General features: G+C 38.3%; 1 protein-coding gene across 3 annotated transcripts in view; it reads left to right on the top strand.

Moving 5' to 3' along the window:
- The first annotated feature begins 2,793 nt into the window (after positions 1 to 2,793).
- Positions 2,794 to 18,298, top strand: part of LOC115620075 (semaphorin-2A) — a 32,596-nt gene continuing 17,091 nt past the window's right edge. The window contains exons 1-2 of one of the 3 annotated variants that reach the window (XM_030513238.1): positions 2,794 to 2,925; positions 3,830 to 4,383. In XM_030513238.1, coding sequence (XP_030369098.1) covers positions 4,215 to 4,383 — 169 coding nt within the window. In that variant the 5' untranslated portion in view covers positions 2,794 to 2,925; positions 3,830 to 4,214. The remainder of the gene's footprint in view (positions 2,926 to 3,829; positions 4,384 to 18,298) is intronic. The other 2 variants (XM_030513240.1, XM_030513239.1) reach the window with 2 other exon arrangements.

The following is an 18,298-nucleotide window of genomic DNA, read 5'->3' as shown; positions in this document are numbered from 1 at the left end:
ATGTGATACCAAAATAAACAGAAAAGTTTTCAAGTTCTTATAACAGCTATATGATACTGTCCACCGATTCCCGAATATCACAAGGCACTATACATAATGCCACATTTAGTAACGATACTTTTATTTGTTTCGAACCTATATAAGCCATATAAAATAGCAATTATGGTTTGTAATAAACCTGATCTGCGTATGGCTATAATGAGCCTATGTAGCTAGCATGGTTAAAATGTTATCGTACAGGCAGACATATCTTTATCAATTTGTCTGCAAATGCTGATCATAAATAGCTTTATCCTTTTGTATGTTTCACACATTTCATACAGCTGGTGGTAAAACAGCTTTGTCTTGGTGCTTCATGCAATCACACCAAATTAGTTTTTGGGTAATAGGTATATACTTTAGACCCTCTATATCCACAATTCACAAAACATCATTTGAAATAGTTTTTTTTAACTTCATTTCACGTCTCAAAAGAAAAAGCAAGGCTTTATATCTTCTCTCTTTTTCAAAAGTTTGCGTTCATTAAGGAGAATTGACAGACAGAAATACGGAAGAGCTGATTACAAAGTTAGCCGCTTGTTCGGTAACTTTTCAAGTGTAATACAAAGAGTTGTTTAATTTGCCAAACTTTGTGTTTTTTTCTCACTAATCAAAGACAGTTGAAAGCGCCTTTGGCGACTGAAAAATACAAACAAACTCTTGACATTATGTACAAACATAAATATGTACATATTTACATATTACTATGATATTACTATGGTATAGTTTTTAAAAAGCAAAATGGAAGCTTTAATGAGGAAACTATAAATCGTGTTCGCATTTAATAAGAAATCTGTAATAGTTGCTGAAGATATTGGGAAATAATAGTGAGTATTAATTGTTTATTAAAACTATTTCTGGTTTATAGGAATTTGAGACCACTGTGCGACTGCCAAACTGTTTTTAATTGCCGCCCAAAGGTACGAAGCAAAAGAGACAAACGGCGCCGTTGTCTGCACGCCTTTATAGTCACAGACAGAGTCTTGCTGGGGGGAGGAGGTTGGTGGAATCATGAGGATGGACCGGGACGCACTATGCCGACTGCATTTCCTCCAATGCAGACTTTCATTTTGAGTGCGTTTGTCTGTTTAACTAAATGACTTTTATTTTGAGCTCTATTCAAAATTGTTATGTCGCCGTCGCCTTTGCCGTCGCCTTTTCCGTCGCTGGCATCGTTGACGTCGTCAGAAGCAGGCAGGCAGGCAGCATTTAAAATAATAACATTTTAAGCACTGAGCATTAGGTATACGCACACTCACACACACACACACACACACACACACACATGCATGCAGAAGGACACACACACACAGACACACACAAACGAACACATGCAGCCGTAGACTGTCAGACATACTTTAAAGTCAGACGTCTGTCGTTTCACATACAAGGGACACAAAGAGCGTGAAGCTTCCGCACGACTTTGCATTCAAATTGAAAACTGGATCACCCTCCTCTCCCCAGTGTTGCCACCGTCTCCACAGACATCGCACAATTGCAGTGCCTGAACAATAACAGCAACAACAACAATTACAAATGCGACCGAAGCAGACGGCGCGTGCTGCAATTTTTGCATACTTTTCCGTTTTGAAACAATTTCGTCTAACAAACGTGTTTTGGCCAACACTGGTCCCTGCAAATAGTCATGTGACGTGCCGTCGAGAGGGGAGGAGGACGGATTGGGGCACAAGACCAGAGCGGAACACTGGCTACAATCTGTACGAGTCCGCACTCTGGACCATATCGCCGGCGAGATTTTCCAAGTGATGGCATGCAATGCTAACTGCGGCCAAAAGGTGTTGATGCAACATTCCACCAGGCGCTCAGCATTCGTTGGGTGTGGCAGCAACTGCAGCCGCCCCCCTGTCTGGGAATTATGGAAGCATCCTCGGCCTTCACACAATTGCCGCATTTTATTGCAAAGCTGGCTTTCATTTGCGGCCAAATGCGGCAAATCGAGCAAACTGTTGGCACGAATGAGCACGGGCGAGTTGGCGAACAGGCTCAGGCACACTGCTCATCAGAAATTCTGCACCACATGACCAATGCCCAGTCCATTGCATTGGTAGAAAGTTCCATCATGTAATTTATTATTTCATATGGTTTTTTTTTTTATAAAAAGAAAAGGTACGTTGTTGTATTTAACTTTCAAAATGTTGCTTGAAGACGGTTAAAAAATCAAGAAAATATTACTAAGTTTCTAAACTAATTCTAAATTATTCTAATATAAATATATAATAATATTGTATATTGGATAAGAATGTTCTCATCATACATACATACGTAGCAGTTCGGACAGCCCTTTCAGCTGTTTTTCTGATCACGCCCCAACTCGTTATTTGAGCAGTTTGAAAATAAGAAAGGCGTGTCTTCATAATTTTTATCAAGAATAATTTTATTTAAAAGCGACCAAAGGCACGGAGGAAAACAGAACAGGAACTTGGGAACAAAAATATTTACCAACCTTTTTGGGGAGAAAAAAAAGCAAGAAAAAATACTGGACAAAAATTAATTAAATTTGAAAAAAAAAATATACAAACATACTTTTTTATGTAGTTGAAACATTACGGATTAATTTTTAAAACTGTATAGCATAATCTTAGGCATTCCGAAAACTACATTCAACATTTGATATGCTTGTGCTACCATATGGTGGATTTCTCATATTTAATGATATTCACTTATCCCAGCAATCGGCATTGAAGTGATATCGATAGCGATGATTTGGCTTGTATGTGTCAGTGATCGTATTGCCGCTCTGTTGTGTGGTCGTGTGTGCGGTTGTTTGCGTTTTATTGTTCTTGCGTTTCTGTGTGTATTAATTGTTTACATATAGGCTGTTCACAAACTGTCTTTGTCTACCGCTGCAGACCACATTACTTAAAAGTAAATTACATTCATCCACTACATCACACATTGGTTGAGCGATTTTCCAGTTTGTGATAATGTCTCATACAGAAATTAAAAAAAAATTACTATTAACAAACCAAGTGTGTACCTATGTATGTATGCGACATGTATAATTTCTTGCACTTACACGCAGAAACAAACATATACTTATGTATGTATGTATGTAGGTTGATAGATACAAATGCATGGGATAACGCGATGCCAGAATGTTGCAATATTGAACATGTGTTCGCCAGATGTTTTTTATTGAATGCTTTATATATTAAATATCAAGTGCATTGGTGTAAAAGAAATCCATATTTCCATTTAAATTTCAAGTGAAATTAAACATGCAACAATTACTATAGAAACGTTAAGCGTCAACTCTCTGGCAACCTCGTCAGTCTGACTTGCTTACCTGCCGCGCTGTTCACTCGCGCACCCATTGTGCTCCATCTCGCTCACACTTGTACTAACCTCAAGCCAGGCCCAGGCCGCTTTGCGGCACTTTTAAGCTACATTGTTTTTGTTGTTTCTGCAGTGCTATGCGTGGGCATACAAAAACTGAAAACCAGTTTCAGTTTCCCATCTTTTCGTCCATATGTACATATGTACATACATTTTAACAATTTTGGTCTGTCGAAAAATTATATGAGCACAAAAGCGCCAAACTGTAAAAATGCATAACTATGTATGATCAAGTGTATTATGTGCATCGGATTGTGTGTATGTGTGGCTGCATAATTAATAAAAATAAATTCTTGCTGTTGTTGGCACTGCAGCAAAAAAGTGTGTGAATTTTACTGCAGGGGTAGCGGGCCAACAAGAGCAAGAAATAAAATTTATTTAAAATCCATTTGCTGCTGCTACGAAATCAATTTCATCGAAATTGCCGCAAAAGTGTAAAAATATTGAATGTTGCATAAAAAGTATAAAAAAATAATTCAAGTTAAATGTGTTAACAGTTATTTAAAATAGTTTGTCTTTTTTTGTGTCCACTGACTCGTCCTGTATAAAAAGAGTGAAATTGCCAAGAGCAAAACCAGCAACAACTACTACAATATTTCTGTGTGTTGTTCGCATGAAAAAGCCGCAATAATCCAATTGAGGTTGTTGGTGTTCGTCGGTCAGGCAGGCAGAGGCAGACAGGCGGACAACGCAACGTCACGCCACGCAACCAAAACTCAAAGCCCACCAAATCCGAAGGGTGGCCCCAAACAGGGACCAACAGCGGCACCCAATACCAGCAAAACCGTTGCCACTTAACACCCATCCCATCCAGAGTCATGCTACCGATGCGGGTGAAGCTGCCGGCGTTGGTGCCACTGTTTGTGCTGTTCGCTGCGTGTGCCGTGCAGCAAATATCCTGCGATTACGAGAATACATGGAATTTTTACTACGAGCAGCCCTGTTGCGCCGGCAATGAGCAGACGCATTACGCCAAGCACAAGAGAGGTAAATTTAAATAAATACGTTCTTGAAAGGCAAAACTCTTGGCAAAAAAGCCTACATTAATACCATTAGAAAAGCCTATAATCCATATCGCTTCCACATGATTGAAAAATGAATTGTGAAAATAGAGCTATGAGCTAACCTTAGAATGACATAAAATTAAGAAACATTTCTTGAATTTGAGACCCACGAGTATAGTACAACTATATTAAAAAAGAGTTCAATTTTACTTTATAAAAGGTATTTATTATGGGAGAATGCTTCAAACGTTATAAATTTACATGCAATATTATTTGGCTAAAAGCATAAAAAAGAGAAACCCCACAACTGGCCAAAAATTGGATTGGTTGCAGCAGCAAAGGCACATAAAACGGACCACAAGTTGTGAACTTTTTATCACCAATGGCTGCTTGATTCACTCATCGCCCTGGCTCAGTCCTATTAATCGTTTTTGCTTAACACTGCCCATTATTAATGATTTATTTATGGAACGAAAAAAAATGATTGCCAATACACGTATCATGTAATTTTTTATAGTTGCTAGCAATGTTAAAAACGCTCGTATTATTTTTCAATTTACACGCATTTGAGCATAAACAAATTGTAATTTATTGACGCCAGCCCAGAGCAATACTTTTTTAAAGAAGATATAAATATATTATTTTTTGCCTTTATTGATTTAAAACCCGCACGTTTTTGTCATAATTTCAACAAGCGCTATTGATGCTTTAACTATTATTTTGTTTTATTTATATTTATGGCACAAGTAATTTGCATATTAATGCGTGCGATTATTGTTGTTGCAATTTTTATGAAAATGGCAATTTGATTTAATGCCTACGCTTCCAATAACAACTACGAACTGCCAGCTGTGCACATTTTTCTGATATTGATGATTAAAGGACCAAGCGCTAACTAAAATTTAATGAAATGAGCATAACATCAAGCATTAGCTAAATAAGTTGTTGGCCAAATGTAGCTACACAAAATATACATAATAAAATTCTTAATTTTCGTGTTCAAGCCACGCCTCTATAAATATAAATACATTATTATGTATCTACTTATCTTCACATTCTTATACTCGTTCCTAAGTTCCATGGACCCCGGCTTCGGTGTGACTGGCTTGCCACCTAATTTGGAAACTGGTTAAGTCGTTGAAGAGCTCTTAGCCACCTTATTGAGTCATTAACATTAAAAATTTCAAATACCACACTACCAATGCCCAATTCTTTTGACAGCGCTGCTGAAAATAGCCAAAAATCAAAAGCGAAAGCACACAACAATAAAAATCGCCCATTAATCATTTTGGCGCATTTCATTAAAAGACGGCGTTCATACACAAAATTAGTAAATGGGGAAGTCAGCGTATGCAGTATATAATGCACTGTATATTGTTATATTCAAAAATCAGCGAAAACGTAATTTCTTGCACGAAACCATCTACGAGTGCATGGAATATTATTTTGTTTTGGAATCATTCATTTATTTGCTCTTACAGAGTCGATTGAAGGGTTGGAGCTAAACAATGTAAGCAACAATCTTTGTATTCTCTGGTGTCAGTTGTTAGCCAGTTGGGCTTGTCATACTTATAAGGGTTTCTTTCTCTTTTGGGGCTTTTCCAGACAATCGAACTGAATTTGTATTCTTTTTTCTGCACTTTGCTTCCCTATGCATTGGCCTTGACCACCCGATCAGCTTTCGCTTTGTACTCAAATGCCTTACACGCAAATCCAGAGAAAATATTCTGCATTACCTTCAACAGTTCATTGGCATTTATCAGTTTTGTTTCCTTCTGGCTCGACACTTGCCTATCAAAGGAAGTTTTATGCAGAGCATGACCAAAGGAGCCTCAACTTCGCAATTCAGCTCTGGAGGTGCGATGAGTCAGAGGAAATGGATAAAGTGGAGGACGAGGCGTCCAACCATAGGGGCAGTGTCATGTTCCTGTTGCTGTTGCTGCTTGTACATGTCCAGTAAACATTTTCTAATAGCTCACGTTCAAGCTCGTAACGCACATTGTTGCCTGCTTGCCTGACGATCCACTGGAGTCGGTCGGGGGGCAGACGTATGCATGTGTGTGTGTTGTGTGGCATGCAATGCTGATGGCGCTTTGCTCAAAAAAAAAATAGCATAAGCAAGTTATAAACGCAAGGATAAAAGTTCACGTGCTTGCAACAAGAAAAACAAGGAATATTTTGTAGTTTGATAGCATGGTTGTAGCCTTGTGATGGTGCTGCTGCACGCCGTCCCCTCATCGACACCCTCTCTTGTTCTGGTAGCATATTGTGCACTAGGAAACTCACCAGCTAAGCACTTGCCCGGAAACGTGAGGCGATTAGGGAAACGCTTAAGTTGTTTGCGCGTACTTTTAGCAAAATAGGTGTCGTATACACTCATGCCCAAGTACACACATACCCTGGAACTCATAGGTACTCAATAACCGGTCAGTTGCCGAGTCTGTCTAGTGATGTGCCAACTGGGTCTGAGCTAGTTCTCAAATTTTCAATAGCTCCGATCCTCTAATTACAAAATACTCTATAAATGGTTTCTTCGCCAAATATTAACAGCAAGATATAGTATCCTCAGTTTGTCGGCTTATGCCAGTGCCTCAAATCAAGTAGCAATGACTTAATTATTTATTATTTTGAAAACAATTCAATTTATATAAATTTATAGAAGGTTAACTAAAATAAAAATAAACATTAAAAGAATACTTTTTCTTCTATTATTAAGACTATTACACTTTTAAGTACGCTAGCATAGTGTGGGCTCAACCTTTTCTTAAAAACGTTTGCTCACCAACCAATGTAGACTAGACGGCACACCTCCCTTGAGCATCTACAAAAACCTATAATAGCTTCTGAACGCCTGCAGAGAAAGTGCGTGCCTTGTTTAAAAATTCAGCAACTGCTTTGGATCATAGCATGCGGCATTAGAGATATGAAGACCAAGAGAGAGCAGTCAGGAAGACGGAACTCACATAAATAAAATGGAAACCACTAAAACAACTAAACTGTTCAATTTAAAATGTCAACTATAAATTTTCATGAGCAAAGTTTGTTTTCGGAATCCACTAAAAAGTGCTTCCTTTATAACTTCTTTTATTGATTTAATAAAATTAATTGCATTTGAATTTGTTCGAAATTTATGTCAGCTGCAGTGGCTGTCGTGGAACGAAGATAAGTCTGCCCTCAAGTATGAGGCCGTCGTAATCGGAAATCAGCTGGTTGGCCTCTGCCGCCGTCTCTGGGGCTACACCCCTATGGACGCATTCATCAATGGGAACGCTGCCATAAATAAACGTCCGAAACGACGCGCGACCTGCTGCATTTTTCTTGCCCGCCTTTCCAGATCTTCTCCGCATTGTCGATGCTACGGCTGGCATTTTATTTGTTGACTCAGCGGAGCTTGACAGATGTTTGGGCTCGACGACGTCTACGTCGGGAGGCATTGCGCTCTTATCTCTATTTTTAAGTTGTCCGCCTCTGTGTCAGTCTGCCTGCCTGACATTTCATTTAATACAGTTGTACCCGCTGTTGCCTCTGCCTCTGGCTTGTTTTGTTTTTTGGTTTTTTTCATGCGTCATTTCATTTGTACTCTTTTACCTTTCCTCGGCCACAATCGAGACCCTAAAACCCAACCCGCTGTGCTATGCTAGGTTCCTCATTATACGCTGACGCTAGTCAGCCAGATAGCTTCATTAGGAAGTGCACACAGGAGAAGAGATTAGTGTGATTGGTGTTGCTACTAAAACCATGTTCACTTTTCACCTAGGGTTTTGTCTGGCCTTGAAGTGCGATGTCGGCTACCTGACGACGAGAAGGTGTTGTGCGCTCTATTAATCCTTAAACAGCTGTTTAATCAAGTAATTTTACTGCATTCTTTGTATAAAATCGCAGTTTATTGTACTTTTCGTATGGATTGGTGAACCTTCACATCTGCAATAATGCGGATGACTTCCTTTGACAGCCTTATTATTAGTTCAATTATATAACATATACAAGAATAAACAACTGCAATCTCATATACTCGCTCCTAATTATTGTCGTTCTGTATTATTTATTATGAAGAAAATTCCTTAAAGTACGATGCGACTCTTATATCTATTTAATTCCTTTTTACCCCTGGTTTGAATTTAATTTTATGTTTAACTCTAATAAGTATAAAACTATCAAAAAAAATCGAAGAAGTTAATTGCATGTACGCTGAACATAAGTATGTATATACCCTTCACTGTGCCTCACAACAAAGGTTCCCTTCCTCCTTCTGGTCTCGAACTACATATATAACATACCTTTCCTCTACTTCATATCTACTGGCCTACATTTAACGATCATAAGATTATTCAATTAATATTAAATTTGGTTCCATAGAAAATAATTTTGTAATTACTAAAAACGCACATCAAAATCGTGAATTTAAATTAATGATAATTAATTTTGAAACGAATTTAAGTTAGTTTCTTCATTATCAAAAATGTTTTTTCAAGACTATGAAATATGGCAAACACAGAGGCAGGTTAAATACGAAACGGGTGAAATAATCTCAGGTTATTGTTCTTTATTGTAATTTCACATATAAGTAACATACATGCATGTTCACTCAGTCCCTGGCTGCCAAAGTAAGATAAACTTCATGGCAACAGTCCGACCCATAAAAGAAGCGATAACACTGTACTCGTAACTGTATGGGCGTTATCCAAAAGCACTGACCACGGACAAAAACTTAAACAGAGTCGCAACTACAAAGCTTGTAAGGTTGCCGCAGCTGTTTTTGTTGTACACAATTAAAACCGAGCGACACGTTCTCATTTAACTGCCCACGTTACCTTCTGAGGCTTTGACTCTATCAATGAAGGAACTCTCGCCCCTAGTGGGCGGTTTTTACGAGTCTTACATGTTGCGTAAGCACATACTATATTGAGTTGTGCTGCCTGTCGCAAATGAGTTGGGACATACTCGGAAGACCACATCCTCCGCATCCGTACATCCTTCCGCTCATCCTCAGCATCATGCTGCACCACTGGCCCGGCCCAGTGGACGTTAATGCAATGTCAAAAGTTGTTAACGGTTGGGGCCGAGCATAAAAGGCGCTGCCTACTAGCGAGCTCCTCGCTTCCTATTTTCCATGGCACGCTGACATATTGAGAAGTGCGCACGGGTGTTGGGCTTGCGTGTGCCACTTTTACTTTGATCTACCTCTTTGCTGTAATGTTGACCATGGTTGGGCCGGCCCAAAGCGTGTCAGTAGTGAGTCCCTCTCAGAGTGCTGGCTGAAAGTTTTCAAAACGCTAACACAATTGAATTTCAATTTCAACACCTGACGCGGCATTAATAATGTTAGTTGCCATGGTAGTTGACAGGCGGGGTCGCAGTGGTAAAGTGTGTGGGGTTGGACGAAAGAAAACAAGTCAAGCTGTTCCTGGTCATCATTAAAAGTAACTTTAAAGTCTTTGGCCAAGTTTTCAGCGCATCGCACAATCACGTTTTTCTCTCAGCCAACTTTAGTGCGCGCAATTTGTAGGATTGCTGAGAGACTGGAAAACAATTTCTTCTTGGCGGCAGCTCGTTGTCATTGAAAGTTTCAGATCGTAGAGTTGTATTTAGTTAGAGCAGCAAAAGTTTTTCTCCATCTTGCCGTTTTTCATATACACATCATTAAACTGGCACAAGTTATATAACTTTTGATTGATAAACAGAAACTGAGCGTTGGGGTTGGCGTCAGCGGCATCCACTTGTTACTTGTGGCCGATAAACAAAAGCAGCGAGTTTAGTTATTTCTTTTTTAGTTTTTGCATTTATGAATGGAAATCATAAACTATATTCTAAAGCGGAAGCCGGCTTATCTAGTAGGGAACGCGTGAGTGGGAGTGATTAATATTTAAAGTTAAAATGAAATTATTTAAAATGCAATGAAACCAAATGTTCTTCATAAATTGGAAACATTGCATTAGAGAGAAGAATCTGTAGAAATATTTTCGATTTCAACTGTTTAGTATACAAGTATATGTATAAGTATATATAGATATAGTATTTGCTGCCAAGTAAATAAGATACTTATTTGCATATGTAATTATAATGTCATGCATTACCAACCAATAACAAGTCTATTATGATAAAATGTAATTAAATTTTATTTGCCCTAATTGACTCGAGTGTCCAGTGTATCTAGAGAGTGTGCATTACTAATGTTGCCATTAAATCAAAGCTGCATTTGTTGTAGCTGCAACTGTAGCTGTCTGTCTGTCTCTCTGTCGAGAATGCAATAAATAATGAAGCAGCGACTGCAAACTTCTTGCACTCAAGAGCGCGCTTAATTATGCAAACCTTTCGCTTAGCACACACAACTCTATTGCGATGCGCCAAAAATAATGCCACATAAAGAGCCTGTCATTGTAGACATAGCTGCTTTTATTACTGTTCCTTCACTTATATAGTGGAGAGTATATTACATTCTTAGAAGTGTGTGTAACAGCCAAGTGCAGATATGATGATAGATATCAACAAGACACCAATTGTGGAGCACAGAATTATCGCAAAAAGCGCAGTCAATTTATTTATTATAATTTTGGTAGAAGATATTATTCCGTATTGTCATAGACTTTTACCTATAATATAACTCATAATAAATCAAATACTGACCAAACATTTTATTTCAAAATTTATTTTTAATTGGTCTTGAACTAAGTAGCTTAACACTTTTTATATTTGTATTTAGTTTATCAAACTACTTGCTTATTCTTCAGCACTGAATTGAAAATCGTATGTAAAATGTTTTCTAATCGTGGAAAATCAACCTAACTTCCGACTATGTACTTTACATTATTCTTATTTGGCAATTGTCGGAGTAAAGATAAGTGAAAAATTGTACTTTAAATTATTATATATATATTAGAGCCAATATCGATAACTGAAGAAAACAGCAATGCATTTATTTTACAAGCTTCCCAAAGCTCTAAACTAAACTACAAGTCGCTCTGGTTAGCCCTAACCTCATTCTTTATCATTGGAATAAATGTTTCGGTGGTGCTTTCACACTACACGTAAACTTAGAGAATAATTTAGTATTTAATATTTAAACAAAGGGTATTTCACAGTTCTAGTCAATCGACAGAACATTCTAAATTGTTGGTGCTGAACTGCTCCTCCTGTTGTTGTGGTGCTCTCACCATTGCTTCTATGTTGTGGTTGTTGCGCTCTTAAGTGCGCATTTTGGGGCCTCATTTGTTGGCGCTGGTGCTCAAAATGCATGCCAAATTAAGCACGCCGCAAAATGTTTATGTTTTTGTTGTTGCGTGGCATTGCGCACGCTGTGCATAAAGGTAACAGACAAAACCCCAAGCAACATGAACAAACTAAACAAAAACAGCAACAACAAAATAAATGCAGAAACTCAAATTGTTGGTTGTTGCTGGTATTTTATGGCACACAAAATGGACAGAGCAGCAGGACCATACGAAATGGTGGCAGCCACACATGTGCCTCTTGCCTGTTGGCCACAAAAACGTGCACACATGCTGCTCATCAAATGAAGTTGGCTCAACAACAACAACAACGGCAACAGCAACAACAACTACTACAGCAGAAATAACTGCGAGCAGACACACTCGCAAAACACCAAAAATGAAACAGTCGCCACATTTGTTGCGTTTTTGTTGCCTGCTTTTGAGCGCAGAGCATAAATGTTGTCTGCTTCTTGTTGGTGTTGTTGGTGATGTAGCTGCGGTTGTTGTTGGCAGCAACGCCAACTGCTGCTTTTTATGAGCGCACAGTTTTTGCATTTGCAATTTGCAACAAAATGAAGTCTCTGCACCATAAAATGAAATAAATAGAGTTGAAAATGTTTCTCACACTGCAGCAGCAGCATCAGCAGCAGCAGCAACAGCACCAGCAACAAAATGCGCCTTTAAATTGAAGCTGCCGGTTTTTGAGATGCCCGTGCAGCGTCAATTTTATTGTCAGTCAATAGCATCGTCATCAACATAAAAAGCTACACAACGACACGGGATCTACTCTTCTATAGACACAAACCCCCAGACTTAAAAGCAGTCTTCGACTCAAAAGCGAACTCCAGCTATTGCGTTTTACGGTTTTTTCGTGCATCGTGCATTTGGGCGCAGGTGAAATTACTCTCCGACTTGCATGTGTCGCATAAATTGCACGCCGCAATGTTGATGTGTTTTAATTATTTTTAGACAATTACCAACGTGACTGTCCACCTGCCGCCGCGCTCGCTCTCACCTCATACACGTACATGATATGCATGTGTGTTGCATTCTGATATGCCGAGCAAATGGCTCTGGTGCGGACAAGGCGGACAAGGGCAAGGGCAGTGCCAACCAGTGAAGTGGATTGGGTTACAAAAGTACTTTCCCCCATTTAGCCGCAGGCCACGAATCAGCGCACAAGTGTGGAAAACAGCACGCCTAGACATGAGACGTCTAGACAGTTTTGGAGTGCTTTGTGCTGATGTAGTATTCACACATGATACAAACGCAATTCTCGACGCAATGCTGAGCACAGAAAAGCAATGCATACAATACAGCGCAAATATATCCTGGCAAGCGGGCAAAGGCAAGACAGAGGCAGTGGGAGCACCCACTGTCTCCCAAGAGAGCCAACTAAATAAGTCATTGCTCATAATTAGCCTCAGAAATAATGGGAAATTTTTGCATATATAACCAAGAGATATGCACATAGTATATTTCGAAATGAGACTAAGAGCTTGCTTAAAACTAAATTCGTAAAAGTATTTCTAAATAATATATAATTGTTGGTATATTTTCTTTAATCAATCAGTAGAGTGCGTTCGTTATGTGATGTTGTTGATTTCGTGAAACCAAATGAATAGTCTTTGCTTCTTAATTATATACTTGTAGTCATCAAAAACATGTGTCATTTGATTGTGACTCATCGTGGATTCCAAATCCAATACTAGTTATACATACTGTAAGTGTTCCTCTGTCATGTTCATTCATTCTTTATTTTTACCGTTACTATACACGCAAATATGTTTGTCCGTCAAAGCCAAATGATAGCACATTCAAAAGCTTGCCCTTCGGCCAGATTTCTTCGAAGCTGATGCTTCTCAAAGAATTTATGACATAGGACTTAACATTTCAAAGTTATGTTATATGTCACCAAAGGTTTCTTAAAAGTGCTCAAATGGCACCTGACATGTGACATCTGTGTATTAAAAAGGGTGTGTGTGAGTGCATTCAAAGCAACTGAGTTGCTGAAGGCAATTTCATGTTTATATGCGAGTACATACATACACATATTCTATATATTCCTTTTGCGATGCATTTGACTTTTTGCTGCCTTTAAATGTACGTGTAGCCACACAGAAATGTTTGTTCCGTATTTTTGATTCGATTACAACGCTTTTCAAAAATGACATTTCGACTCCGCCCACAGAAATTGATTTGGTTTGCTGCTGCTGTCGCTGCTCTGCTCGTAAAAACGCACGCATATTTATGAAGAGCATAAAAATTATTGACATGTATGAAGTCATAAATATAAGCACTGCACCCACACACACACATATATACGTACAAACACACACAAGCACTCTGCAGGCTATAATATAAAAAAGCTAAAGTCCAAAGGAAAATTGCAGGGAAAATAAGAAAACGTAAAACGCTTTCGCATATAAAAACTGATCCTGATCCTGTAAGTCTACCAGTGTATGTGTGTGCTGTGCTCTTTGGAGACCCAAACTCGTAAATGCAATTTGATTTTGATTGGAGTTAGATTAAAAGCACATAAAGCTGATGTCTTAAATGCCGGAATTGTGTGTAAGGAAGAGGTAGACGATTTCCCATTTTACGACTGCTTTTTTGCTTTATTAACGGACAAATTCCTGCACCTTGAACATTGGATTGCACTTTAATATCGAGGGGTGCTGCAATGTACCTAATACCCATTTACATGTATACATACATATGTATGTGTCATCACATTGTGTGCACTTGTTTGTGTTGGTGCCGTTGCTTTTGTTGTTGTCGCACTTCCGGCGCCCCATCCGCCAAACAATATGCCTGCGATTAGCTTCCGTTCAATTTCATATTTATTATCACACAGACACAAGCAGGCGACGCCAAGCTTCCGTGCCAGTCACACACGTTACATACAAGCCCACACACTAGTAGCACAAATATTTACTGTCGCTTTGCATATAAATAAACATCAGTCGGCGTGTTATTGCCTCCAAGTTGACGTCCTCGTTTCAATCGTGGTCGCACAGTGACCAAAACGGCAATCAAACATCATTCATTATTCCTTAAACGAAGAAAATGTCATCTTAACCACTAAATGGCCTTGTTTTTTAATTCTATCGCTGTAAAATTGTAAAGGTTGTACAATACTCGATTAAAAATATGAACTAAAGAGAATTAAATAGAACAACGGTTTATTTTAGTATATAAATATTTTAAAGTCAACCAACTCCGAGCTTGGAACAGGTAGTCCCAATAAATCTTTTGGACACTTGATATTGAATTATTAAAAACCAAAATGAAAACATTAATTATAGTACTTTGATGGTTTCCTTTGAGTTAAGGCCGTTGCTAGCAAAGAGATCTTATATTTAATAACAAATTATTTTCTACTCTTCAAATCTTTGGGCATGTCTCTACGTAATTCAATTCAAATTTCAAAGAATGGAAACATCAAGGAACCATGCCCAAAGACTAATTATTGTATGCGGTTTTTATTCTTTCCAATTTGAATTGCATCACGTACAAATCTGCCTCTTCAAATAAGATAAGAGGAATAATATAGTTGGAGATATATAATAAACTGTACATTTTTTAAGTTATGTTTAAGAGTACCATAATTTTGTTTTATGTATATAGTAGCATTTAAGGACTACAATTTTTGGTATTTAAAATATTAAAATAAAAGTTTCGATAACACTTTTGCCGAAACGAACCACTGTGCGTCATCAGCGTTGCTGTTGCCGCCTATCTTCGTGAGATACATTTATTGCCTTATAATATTTTTATAGACTTAACCCAACCAAAAGCCGAGACATATGCCATGAGGTCTGTCCCTTCCCTTGCCTTTATTATACTGACTGTGTTTATGCTGTGACAATTGTATGCTGAACTACTCCGGCGAAATTGTTGCCTCGAAATTGCCCTCATAAATATGCCGCAGTAGCAATGCGTTTGTCGTTGTTGTTGTTATTGCTGCTTGGAAATATGCTCGACGCAGAACTTACGCAAGATTTCACTAAATAAGCCTCATAAACATTTACAGTTCTGGCGCACATAAAATTGGCAGTCGACGAGCAAAAACTGTAGCATATTTATGAGCGCAATTAATACATATAAGTATCTACTTCGACTGTTACTTTATAGCTTTGTTTTTGTTGAAAATTGTCTCGAAACGGCATCGTGCGTGTTCCGTTTTTGTATCAAAATCTTCAAACAATGCACATACGAAGTAGCGTTGTCACTATTTAGGCCCGGGTCTGTCAGGAAAATTCGTTCGCTGCAAAATCATGTGTCCTTTTGTATACGAATGCGACTATGGACGCAACATGCAAATTGAAAGGCTTGGCTTTCTATTGTGTGCTTGTTGTGTATGCTTGCGTGTTTGTGCTTTGAAAATACCCCTTCCACATTATCATGCTGATGCAGCACGGCATAAAACCTAAAGCTGTAACGTAACAATATTGCCGAAAATGTTGACTGCAGCTTGCGACTTTAAACTGGGCCCCAATGCTTAAAGACGATATGTGACAATGTGCCAAACTCGCTGCCAACGGAAATGGCAGCCATTTTTATGTAGCTTGCATTCTAAAAAGTGACTACGACAATGAAATGCGAAAAAAGTTCGACAACCATCGGCGGCAGCATAAAAATACAATAACAATTCAAGCGTATACAAGTCGACTTCCGGTTTGGCAAGGACATTTTCGCCCGAATTGCGCACAATGCATACTACGTGTACATGTGAATGTCCTTTATTCGTGCCTGTGTGTACACCCATATGCATATGTATAGTAGTTCTTATTGTTGCTGCTCTTGTCATAGTTGTAGCTATTTTCCGTTTGCAAACAAAAGACGTCGCGTTGCCTTCTTCCTTTTTGTTCGTTTGTTTTGTTTGCTTTTGTGGAAAATTTACTTTAAATCGGAAATCAAAAATAGCAGCACTTGTTGTATGGCAACAGCCGGGGGTGGCATTAACATATTTCATTCTTTGTTCTCATGCAAATGTTCGTATGTATTTACGCATACGTGCGTTTGGGTATGCGAGTTAATATATGTAAGCACAAAGTTGCATCTCAACTTTTATTTCTTGTACAGTATTTTCAATACTGCTTTATATATAACTGGCCTATGGATCGAATCGACTGACTATCAACAGGATTCGTGGATATATATTTTCCTTTTTATTATAAAATGTAGCTGTAAATCATTAAATTACAATAATCTAAGATGCGCTTCGTAATGCAGTATGCCAGCTTTAGAAACTTTTGTCAATGGCATCATCAGTTCGTATTTCTTGTACGCGTAGAAACCGAGACTTAATGCAAACACTTACATTACTAGGTCACTCCAAATGGCATTCAGGCCATGTCAAAATGTGCAAATATGACAGAAATGTATGGAAATATGAGGCGTCAAATGCTTGGCAAGTCGAAAGGCCGCAGGACACAAGCCGCTCATTGCCTTAGTGGTTGTCCTCAATGTTGTTCGCCGTCGTCGCCATCGTATTTATTACATTACATCACTGGCGACAGTTGACAATTTGTTTGTTGTTGACATATGTACAACTCGAGTAGTAAAAGCAATAACAATGCCAGCAACAACAGAGGCAGAGGCAATAACAACAATAGCGGCGATGAACATGACAACATAATTGTAAGAACCGCAGGCAAAATTAATTGCTTGAGACATCGAATGTCGCCCAAAATGACAGCAGATTAATTGACAATACGCTGAATGTGTATGTGTTGTGGTCACTATTATGTGCTTTATAGTATGGTCTTGGTCAACCACACGCACCCATTCCCATACGCACACACATACATCCGCTTATAAGCAAATATTAATTAGTTTAATTAAAGAAATGCCCGCTCAGCGCTTTGCCATCTCACTATCCCCTTCTCACTCACTCCACTGTTCATATGCAGAGTGGTAGACAACGCGACGTTTCCAAAATTAACATGTGCGTCTGCCAGAGGATGCTGATTTCCATTTCCTACATTTTCGCACAACTTCAGTCTGTGTTTTGAACAACATTGCTGTAGTTCACAGCGTGGTGCTCATATGTTGACCCATTTGATTTGAGAGTTTTAATAATATCCCGTTATTACTCATACTGTACAAACATGTACCCACAACCAAGCTAATATCGCAAGGATTACTCACTGACTATTTGTTGTCAGTTCTTTTATTGAGTATCAACCGAAAAGTTGCATTAAACCAAACTTCGTTTACGAAAAGGATAAAATTGCATTTGTATTTTGGTTCACATCCATTTTGTGCATACTTTTTTGGGCAAATATTGAAATACATAAATCTACATATTTTTCAATATTACTTATATTACTGCAGACAAAAACTGGGTGAATATCGAAATCATTCCCAATATTGCATTTAGCTATTTAATAAAAATGTGGATCGTTATTAAAAATAAGCTATAGTACTGAAGAGATGGAAAAATATTACAACCATCGATGCGTTGTATTCCAGTTCCAAGTATATATAGTTACAAATTTAAAATGGGGAGTCATCTTTACTTGAGATAATTTGCTGAAATTGAATAAATCAAATCAAAACACGTCTGTCCTTTGCTTGATTTGCCGTTAGACTTGCCATAGACGTGCGATAACTTACCAACATTGTACAGTTTAAAACTTCTCCTTTCTATTGCAGAGGAATTTTTTGTATCTAGACACACGT

Source organism: Scaptodrosophila lebanonensis, unplaced genomic scaffold (assembly GCF_003285725.1).
Source record: "Scaptodrosophila lebanonensis strain 11010-0011.00,11010-0021.00 unplaced genomic scaffold, SlebRS2 tig00000001-arrow-pilon, whole genome shotgun sequence".
Taxonomy (NCBI): Eukaryota; Metazoa; Arthropoda; class Insecta; order Diptera; family Drosophilidae; genus Scaptodrosophila; species Scaptodrosophila lebanonensis.
Note: the sequence above shows the minus strand (reverse complement) of the source record. Positions and strands in the feature narration are given on the sequence as shown.